The sequence below is a fragment of the Astatotilapia calliptera genome, chromosome 20 (assembly GCF_964374335.1).
Source record: "Astatotilapia calliptera chromosome 20, fAstCal68.1, whole genome shotgun sequence".
Taxonomy (NCBI): Eukaryota; Metazoa; Chordata; class Actinopteri; order Cichliformes; family Cichlidae; genus Astatotilapia; species Astatotilapia calliptera.
In genome coordinates this window covers 8,317,820-8,328,326 of record NC_137441.1, presented here as the reverse complement: position 1 = coordinate 8,328,326, position 10,507 = coordinate 8,317,820, and the positions used below count along the sequence as shown (strand labels likewise).

The window sequence follows — 10,507 nt, the reverse complement described above, 5'->3', positions numbered from 1 at the left end:
ACCCGAGCCGTCTTCATCTCTCATTGGGTAGCGGTGAAATTTGAAATGCAACCCGCTCAGTGTGGCAGTAGCTGCCGAAGGATGTGGACAAAGGTTCGAAAAACTAACAGCTAAAAAAAAAAAAGGAAACGGAAAAAGAGCAGTGTGGTGGCTAAATATCACCGAAAGGCTTTTTTGTACAACGCCTCTCCAGGTATGTAGGTAACTGTTGCTTTCTGAATTTTGCAAATGGAGGAGATACACCACCTAAACTCAGAGCCATCGTAAACGCCATGTTGTTTAGGCAGTGTGCGGTTAATAGAGCGTTTAGTCTTTCCTGGCGTCAGAAGAAAAGCAAAATAAGCCAGCGTGTTCAACATAACGGCAAACACATATTTGCGTGAGCATACCAATACAGCAAGTTATCTGTTTTGGTTAAAATACTTGCAAAACTGAAAGGCGGCTAGCAAAAAATCTAGATAATCCACGGTATTCTGTGTGGTTGAACTTTAAAATGTATTTCTTCTCAGAGGGCCTTAAATTGTAAGACACCATGGAGACTGCGGTGCTGAACCTCCAGAGCTTATATGAAAGGATGAGGACGCAAGTTGACCTTCTCAGTGAGAACATTGAACCCAGTGAGTATATCATGGCTACAGGTTCTGTTGTCTTTACCTTCTGTTAATTCACACAGGCACTTCAGGCCCCTATAGACTATACTAATGCTCCCATTTTCCCCCCTAGACTTTATTCAGATGGCACAAAACTTTGATGACTGCCGTCGCAAATGGCTAAAGACTGAGCATGAACTGGGGTCATGCAAAGAGATGCTGAGAAAAACGGAGACTGAGAGGGGAGCCTTGGAGGTCAAACTGAAGCATGCCCGCAACCAGGTAGACGTGGAGATACGGCGCAGACAAAAGGCTGAGGCAGACTGTGAGACACTGGTAGGAAGGATGACTAGACCCTCATTGCCAACCCTTCTTTGTTGTTGGTGTCAATTTAGGCTACAGTGTGATTTCAATTGACTCATTTTTGTGTCGTGCTTGGATTTCTATGATACAGGACCGTCAAATTCAGTTGATCCGGGACCTCTTGACCTGTGAGGGATCCAGTAACAGCATCCAGTTGAGTGCAGAACAGCGCTCAGCTCTGGCTTTCCTGAACACAAACTGTCAGGCAACAACCAACCTTAATACCAGCCGAAGGTAAGTAACTCAAGATGTTTTATGTTAAATTCAAGCTGTTTAATGTAAAGCTCTTATTTCTGATTACTGATTGTTTGATTTTAAGGTACTTTCTCTTACACATGGGTACATCTAAACATTTCAGCCTTTTTACTGAATTACTACTTAGAGTTTTGAATCAGCCATTAAGTTAGGTGGGACACATGTGAGTAAAAGAACAGCATTAGCTGATCTGATGCATATTTTCTGTTGCTCTTGATAGACTGATGACGATAGATGAATCAGGCTCCATCTTGTCAGATATCAGCTATGACAAAACAGATGACTCTCTTGTAAGTATTTCTCTTTTACAAGTTAGAACTTGAATGTATGGGGAAAAAAACCCTTTAATTTTGAAACTTTTTTTTTTTTACTTTATTTTTATCACTTTGTTTCAAAGGAGCAGACATAACAGAGCAAAATAAAACAGGTCACAAGGGGTAGGTAATACAATAAAGCACACAGTTACTGTGTACTTTATTGTATTACTGCTTTACTGTGCTATTTTATTGTTTTTTGAACGTTATTTTTATCATTGCGTTTCAAAGAAGCAAACAGATTTCACAAGACAGAGCAGATCAAAACAGGTCACCTGGGGTAATACATGAAGCACACAGTGGCTAGTTAAGTACATGATAGTGATTGTTTTTTGAATTAATCCCAGGGGTCTACCCACGCACCTGTGGAAAATCAACAAAAGAAAATGAATGGAAGTCCAGACTAGTCCATCAAGTCCTTCCAGACCCCAGATCAAGCCAGATGTTCACGCATGAAAAAATCGATTATGATCAGTGCACAATGTTCAAAACTATGGTTACCACAGGAAGAATTGTCTAATATGATATAGTTATTATATAATTATCAGTCAATCTTCTCCTTATCTCATATATAACAGCCATTTTAATTAATACTTCTGAAATGTATCTCTACAAACTCTTTTCATTTCTTTTACAAGGCCAGCCACATTCTCAAATTTAGTGTCTTCAATTTATGATACTATCTCTGAGCAGTAAGATTGGACTGCTGGACATTTCCAAGATAGTGGTCAGCCAATTTATAATTACATTGTCAGGTCCATGAGAATTCTCTCCACTGGCTACGACTGGAGGTGCTGACATTTATTTCACATATATTTTAGCGATCCTCATTTGTTGGTGTTATATTTGCTTCCTTCTCCCATTTAACTTTGAAATATAAAGTGAAGTGTTTCCTGAGAAATTGCATACACTAATACATTGTAGATACCAGATTGTTGTGGATGTTGTCCCTGTCGGTATCAATGAAAATAATTGAAATCTGTTAATGACATGCTCGATCTTGACAGGATTGGGATTCCTCCACTGTGAGGACAGTGCGACTCAAGAAACGAGAAAAAAGGGTGTGTTACTTCTGCTCTTTCAAATTTGAGAAGTGATGACATTGTTTTATATGTAATGGAAACGAGAGTGTTAAAGTTCTGTTTTGATTTTAGCGCTCCTCGAGAAATCATGTTGATGGTCCTCCAGTTGCCTCCAAAAGGTCTCGATCAACAGGAAAAACTTCAGAGATGGTAGGTTATTTATTTAGCTCTGGGTATTGCTTTCATATATCATACATGATCTTAATCATTCATCATTTTTGTTATCTTTGGCAACCAAATGCTGATGGCAGATTGCAGCCAAGTCTTGCAGCTCATTGCTGTGCCCTGATGTAGTTTGGCTGTATTTGGATATTCTGACTGTTCTTATGTGTTGTGACAGGGAAATGAGGCCATTGTGACAAAGACCACAGTGACTGTTCCTGCAAATGGAGGATCTGTTGAGGCGGTTTCTACCATTGAGACTGTTCCATACTGGACCCGCAGCAGGAGAAAGACTGGTAAGATGTCTGTTATGAGGTAGTATACAGCTAAAATATCTGTGGACGCTGCTTTTATATATCGTTAGCTTCATAGCATAAGTGCCTAAGTCATTGACTTAGTCAAATGACTTAGGCAATTATGCTATGAAGCTAACGATATGGCTTATCTATGCTGGAGTTATATTCCAGCCTGCTCAAATGATTGTTCTTAGTTTCATCCAGCTAACTTTGTTCTTCAGTAAGTAAAATCATCTACTCGGCTAACAAGATAACAACATGGGGCTCTGTTGGGTTTTAGCAAAAGTAATAACACATAATTTAATGGAAAAACAATGTTGGATGTGTTGGAAAAAAAACTTCATTATGCAGTAGGAGTGATTCAGAACTGCACGATGAAGGTTTGTGCTATTTTACAAGCAGGTATTTATTTTCTATCTCTCCTGTTCAGCTGCTATGGAATGGGACTCTGAATCTGTCAAGTCTGAGGATGTCTTCAAGCAGCCTGCCAACCCTGAGCTAGAGATGAAAGCTGCGCCTAGTACTCCACAAAGCAATGGAGGCGTCCGCCTTCATGAGTTTGTCTCCAAAACTGTAAGAATGACATTAATGCGAAAGAACAGCACTGACTGAATGTAACTAGAAACGCACATTTTCCTTTCAGATCAAAGGAGTGTTCTCTTTATCTCCAAATTAAATATGTTTTGCCATTATACAGCAATAGCTGAAAAAGTAAAAGGGATATTTACTTATATATTTTAAGAATTGAATATGTTAAATTATTTATTTTTTTATTGGCTTAATTTAGTGTTGCTATAGCAAGGGTGCACAATTAATTTCCCCAAGGGGCCACATGAGAGACTGGGGCTATTGTGGTGACCTCCACTAACATGCTTGTGAAAAGATAAAATTAATATTGAACAGAATTGAGTTCAGCTTATTGGTACCCCCCTCAACAATAGTCCCAGTTTCTCTTGCGGCCCCATGGGAAATAAATTACCCAGCCCTGCGCTTCAAAAAAAATGTTGGCATCCATATTGACAGTGTTGTTTGCTCATTTGTATCGCTATTAAACAAAGTGTCTCTGCTTCTTTAGCTGCATATATATGGTAGATAACTTCACAGTCTCCTGTGGAATGTCTTTATAGGTCATTAAGCCTGAATCCTGTGTGCCCTGCGGAAAGAGGATCAAGTTTGGCAAGATTTCACTGAAGTGCAGGGACTGCAGGGTGGTCTCGCACCCCGAGTGTCGTGAGCGCTGCCCTCTACCATGCATCCCCAACCTGGGTGGCACACCAGTCAAAATTGGGGAGGTATGTAATACAATTTTTACTCTTCATGTGCAGGTGGATCCACTGAAATTTAATCACAGTTCTGGCTGCTTAACCCATATCCTGTCTTTGTTTTTGTTTTGTTTTTTCAGGGTGTTCTCGCAGACTACGTCCCAGACACATCACCCATGATCCCTCCCATTGTGGTCCACTGTATCAGTGAGATCGAGCAAAGGGGACTGCATGAAGTGAGTGCTATTTCACTGTCCTAATATTATGCAGAAATGTGAAGAACAGTAAAGCCTCAAGCCCCAGTAGTTATTTTTAATGTCTTCCCCTTAAGCTGAGACAGAGCTGTAACTAAGATTTTACAATCTGTTACTGGGAGCTTAAGTTTGTAATTGGGCTATGGAAAGGCTCCAGATCTGCTGATTGCTGTTTGACTTTGATGCCATCTCTTCTTTCTGGGTTGTTTATTTAGCACTTGTCTTACTTGCCTTTTTTGTGCATAACTCAATTTCATGTGAAAATTGTTGAGTTTTCCTACCCGAGTTTCTTGCCTTTTCTGTTCTTATTAGATATCCTTTATCTTAACAAGATGAGTTGTGGACTCATCAAACCCTCTTATTTGCAGAAATTTTGCTAAAATTAATGTTGAAATGGAGCTAAAGTCTGACTGACTGACAGATCTGCTGATGCAAGCTGATTAAGCTGTTTTGTTATTGTTCTCATTTAAATGCATTATTATTATTATTATTATCATTATTATTATTATTATTATTATTGCTTGTAGCTACTCTGTGTGATTTCATGTGCTATTCTTTGCTATTTATCAGTAAATATTTAGTTGAACCATTTCTATGAAAGGGTGAAAGAGGAAGGCAGAAAATTAAGGGAATCAGAGCTAGCAAATGTCCTGGGGATGTTGTCTTTTGGATATTGGATTTTTTTTTATTCGCATAGTACTAAATCACAGCAATAACAGAGTTAAGACACTTTATATTGAAAGATAAAGACCCTACAATAATAGAGAGAAATCCCCAACAATTGGACATTGCCTTATAAATAAGCACTTGGCACTTATCTAAGATAAGATGGGGCCTTAATATTCCAGACCTCTTGTTTCTGGATTTTAGTACCTTGCTGCAGAGGTTCCCCTTCATATCAAACAGTACGTTACAGATAACAGCTACAGTAATTTTCCCTAGAAACAATATCAGTATAATTCAGATAAAAAAAAATGTTTTTCCCCTTACTCAGGCTGGACTGTACCGTCTTTCTGGTGCTGAGCGCACTGTGAAGGAGCTGAAGGAAAAGTTTCTCCGTAGCAAAACTGTTCCTGTGCTCAGTAAGGTGGATGATATCCATGCCGTCACTGGCCTCCTCAAGGACTTTTTGAGGAACCTTAAGGAGCCTCTTCTCACCTTCCGCCTCAACCGTTCCTTCATGGACGCAGCTGGTAAGAGTGTGTTTACTAGTCTAGGGTTTTGGCACAAAGCAATGTCTATTTGAAATAACTGCAGTGTTGAAAGTTAAGCAATTTATCCAACACATGATTAAATACAGGTTTCATAAGTGCTTTTGCTTTACATTTGTGATTTGTTTTGATGAGCGATGAAAACCTCTGGTGGGAATTTGCCTGGAACAAAAACAAAGGATCGATCTCTAAGTCTGTTAGCATTTTTAGTGTTTGTTTTCTACTGTAGTCAGATGCATTTTCCTTCTAGCCGCTAATAAATCCACAGAAGTCACAACACCCTATTTCTTGGTCTGTACTGAAAAAATGTGTTTTCCTTGTTTTCCCACAGAGATTTCAGATGACGACAACAGCATAGCTCTGATGTACCAAACCATTGGTGACCTGCCACAGCCCAACAGAGACACGCTGGCTTTCGTAATCCTTCACCTTCAGAGGTTTGCACCTACTCTTCTCTCACCGCATAAGTCATATATACATCATGTAAAAGAAAGAAAGTTTATTCTCTCTAAAAAGAACATAGCAGCACAGTTTTGGTTTGCGAAGTTGCATCTTAACATCATCTGTCTTTATGGCAGATGAGACCAAAGTTTTTGGCCATGATGCACAGCATCACATTTGGTGAAACCCAAACAGCACAAATTATGTCAGCACAAATACATCATGAAGCACTGTGGGTGATGTCTGATGATTTAGACTCGTTTTGGACACCTTGCCAGCATGGAGTGGAGCATAAACTCCTCTTTATACCAAAGTTATTCCAGAGTCAAATGTTATGCATTCTGCCCCACAGCTAAAGCTTGGGCCAAATTGATTAATACAACAACAACAAAAAAAATCTAAAACTGAATGGCTGAAAAAGAAGAATCAAGGTGTTGCAATGGGCCAGTCAAAGTCCAGATTTGAACCAAAATGAAATGGTGTGGCATGACGTTGAGAGCTGCGGATAAATGAATGCCCCACAAACCTCAATGAACTGAAGCAGCACTGTAAGAAGTTGGCCAGAATTCCTCCACAATAGTGTGAGAGCCTGATAAAAGTTATTACTTCTAAGTTATTGCTGCTAAAAGTGATTCTACAAGATATTGAATTATGGAGTATACTTAGTATTTCACAGGCTTTCAGAGTCCTGTGGTAAATTTCCTTTTCAAGCGACTGTATTTGTGCTTTGGTAGATACATTTTAACTCTAGTCTCTTTGTACCTCACCTTTATAGAATATCGATATGCATTCTCTAATTCTAATATCGGTCGAGCTACGTCTAGGAAAAAAAGTGCAGAATTGCATAAACAACCTGAACTTTTTACTTTATATTTATTTCTGCTGTTAAAATGAACTTTTTTTTAAAGGATGCTCTTGTTTTTACTTTTTATTATATTTATTCAAAAACCGGTGGATGCTCATTTTTTAAAATGTTTCAAATCAGCACATGTACTATTGTACCTGTGAGCCAAAAGCGCTGTTTGAGTTTTCTAAACTAAGTCAAAAGGCTTAAAGGCAGAGAGGGGCTGCTCCAAGGACTGTATACTATAAATGATTATTTTAAGCAGTGAATGATGCAAAACAACTTTCTGCAGGCACCAAATTAACATTTTGGAGCTGGACATGGGCATTATAGGCCCTCTTTAAATCTCTGTGTAATCTCTCGGGAGTTATTTTCATATATATATTTCATATGTCGTTGATTATACATCAGCTGGTCAGTACTGAATCTAATCAATTCTTTCAGAGTTGCTGACAGTTTGGACACCAAGATGGACATCAGTAACCTGTCCCGAGTTTTTGGTCCAACAATTGTGGGACACGCAGTTCCCAATCCTGACCCTATGACAATCCTACAGGATACCAAACGACAGCCTAAGGTAAGCTTGGAAGATGAGACGCAGCTCTTGCATACCTGTCCTAGTGTGCACTTGTTGAGCGCCTGCTGCAAAAATAAACTAAAGAAGAGCAGCGGATGCCTCTCTTTAAGGTGTAGTTGCACACACTTTACAACTGCACAGTTTCCTTTGCCTTAAACTGAAGCAATCTTAAATGCTGAGAACAGCTCTTCATCTTTTTCAATTACTCTTGGATTATTTATAACTGATTCTCTGACAAAAGTGACCATAATAAACCAAGTCTGTGGCAAACACAATTGGCTCATTTTAATGTGTTCGCTGCAGGCATCAACAAAACGTGTAATTTGCCCAGGGGTAGCCAGACTTCTTGCAGCTGTTCCCTTCATTACACTTGTGGTTAGAGTCTCCTTCCACATTTGCTGGTTGAATACCTTTAATGTGAAATACCAAGTTGATGAAATCACAAATTTATCTCAATGACACAAAATGACATGCAGGTTTCCTGTGAATCCCTGTGAGCTGTTATTATATAGAGATGTACCCCCACAATGTAAAGATTGTTTAATAGTTAGTGCTGGAAAAGAATGCATAAATAATTTTTAAGATGTCTTAAATCTCACAGATTATAAATGCATTATACTTTCACTAGAATTTGCAGCAAAAGCTGCCATTTCTTAAACATTTACTTCTAATATTTATAACATATTAAAGTGTTTGTTTGTTTTTTAAAAAAAATCTTAATTCTGATGCATTTTGCTATTTATCAGGATGACAGTGTCTGGCAACAGATTTAATATACATTATGTGGAATGGCTAAATCTAGGAGACTGAGCACACACAACAGCTGGAGGCCACAAAAAATCTTACAGTGTAATATTGCACAGAAGAAGAGCATAACACCATTATTTTTTTTTCTATTTTTTCTTTTTTTTCTTTTCTTTTTTTAGTAACTCCCCTCAATCTTGCTTAAGGCAAACCTAACTAGCGTAGCACGGGCGGAAGTGGATTAGGCAATACTCTGAAATAACCCTGATCTTTTTCCATTTTTTACTAATCCCTTTCTGTTCAGGTTGTGGAGCGTCTGTTGGCTCTGCCGGTGGATTTCTGGGCCCAGTTTGTGATGGCAGCAGAACACGAGCAGCCGAACTTGGAGCATTTGATCATTGAAAATGCAAACTGCTACGCCACCCCTGAGAGAGCTGGAGGTTTGTTAAAACTTTTTGTTATTGCCGTATGAGTGTGGGCGCAGTCGTTTCAACAGCCTGACATTTCATGGGAGGCTGAGATTGTAAATGTTAACTGTTTGTGATATTTCAGTGAGCATACTGGGACCTCTGACCACTCCGGAGTACCAGCTCAATAAAACCCCCTCCTCCAGCTCTCTGTCTCAGCGCATGAAGTCCTCTCTGACACCCAGGTAATCACATGAGCACAGTCCTCCCGGCCCTGCTGGCATTATAATCAATGATCTCATGATTAATTGAGAAGATAAAGCTACAAAGTGTTTTCTCTCCTAATTTACATAAATGCTGACTTCTTCTGACTTTCATATAACTTAATCTACTGTGTAATATCTCATTATCATTCATCAGCTCTGTTTTATTGACTATAGCTCCTAATTAATAATTCCATCATGTTTTTAAAAAAATTTTTATGTATGCTGTTTGTTGCAGATTTGGGTCAAAGAGCAAATCGGCAGTGGGATTTTCTCGCCAAGGAAAGTTCTTTTCTTCTCCGCTCCTCAAATAATATCAAAGCAGCTGCATTTAATCCTTTATTCTTACTGCAATAACAGCGACTAGTTTGTTTTATGAATAACATTTAATTGCATCTATAAACACCTCCAATGTAGTCTTCCTCTGCATTCTTAAAAATTCTGTTTCTGAATGTTAGTTTTTATTGTTTTGTTTTTTTTGTTTTGTTTTTAACATTTGTAAAATGGGATATTTTTTTTTTTAAAACAACTAGTTTTTTCTGTCTGTGCACACTTGTGTCTTTAGGACTGTTGCTCCTAATAAATGTCCAGTGTGGCATTCTCATTTCAGATGACAACACACGAAAATGCACTGTCTATTCACTCTTAGATAAGTGTGCTCATAGATGAAAATATGTACTGTATATGAACAGTTTTATTGTGACCCGCTTCTAAATGTAATTGTTTCCCTTTAATAGTTTTTCAGCTCATGTGTCACTCAGAAGTTGAGAAACTTATTTTTTTTATTATTATTATTTTTTTGGTATTTCATTCTAGGTTGTAGTTGATTGTGTGGCTGATGTTTGTATTTCATTTGTTTTTATTTTAATTTGAATTGTCCCACAGTATTTTGTTTAGTGAATATAATTTAGAAGTGTGCATACCTTTTTCCTTCTTGTTTAATAACAAACTGTAGTAATAAGAACTCAACTTTCAACCAGATCTACTTGGTCATCGTCTACAAGCTTCACTAGGTGTGGATCGTTTTAGTAAATGTCAATGATCTCATTGTCATTGAAAGGCAACAAAGCTTTTACCAGGAGTTTTGGTCACTGGTTTGTGCTGCAGGCTGTAGCCTCTGCTGCACCAGACCCTCTGGTGTTTATTGATCTGTGTAATATTTGTACTGTGGGAGGTTGCTTATAAGCAGTCCTGCACAAAAGGCAATTACAGTGGGCTATTAGCCTGTTGAATTACTGGGGCATTATTTGATAAACTATAATCACGCAGTTTGAACAAAAATACACTATCTGAATTTCATATAAAATACATTTACAAAAATGTCTCCTGTCCTGTGACTGTTTTGTGTAGCTTCTTTACATTTTGAAAATTAATCAGTAAATGAAGGTGCAATCCCATTTAGTCTACTTTAATATCATTATGTGGGATCATCCTGAAGGGAG

At 38.3% G+C, this 10,507-nt stretch overlaps 1 protein-coding gene across 2 annotated transcripts; it reads left to right on the top strand.

The window, feature by feature from the left end:
- The first annotated feature begins 15 nt into the window (after positions 1–15).
- On the top strand, positions 16–10,385 carry racgap1 (Rac GTPase activating protein 1). 2 transcript variants are annotated; one of them, XM_026153720.2, is made up of 17 exons: positions 16–193; positions 510–617; positions 724–926; positions 1,045–1,187; positions 1,429–1,498; positions 2,530–2,583; positions 2,677–2,754; positions 2,945–3,062; positions 3,493–3,635; positions 4,190–4,354; positions 4,465–4,560; positions 5,573–5,771; positions 6,121–6,226; positions 7,519–7,651; positions 8,700–8,835; positions 8,948–9,047; positions 9,304–10,385. In XM_026153720.2, exons 2-17 carry the CDS (start codon positions 533–535, stop codon positions 9,377–9,379), a joined length of 1,905 nt encoding a protein of 634 aa, XP_026009505.2. In that variant the 5' UTR covers positions 16–193; positions 510–532; the 3' UTR covers positions 9,380–10,385. The 2 variants fall into 2 exon arrangements, with proteins under 2 accessions (XP_026009505.2, XP_080151113.1); XM_080294987.1 differs by having other exon boundaries at positions 83–201.
- Positions 10,386–10,507: the final 122 nt, after the last annotated feature.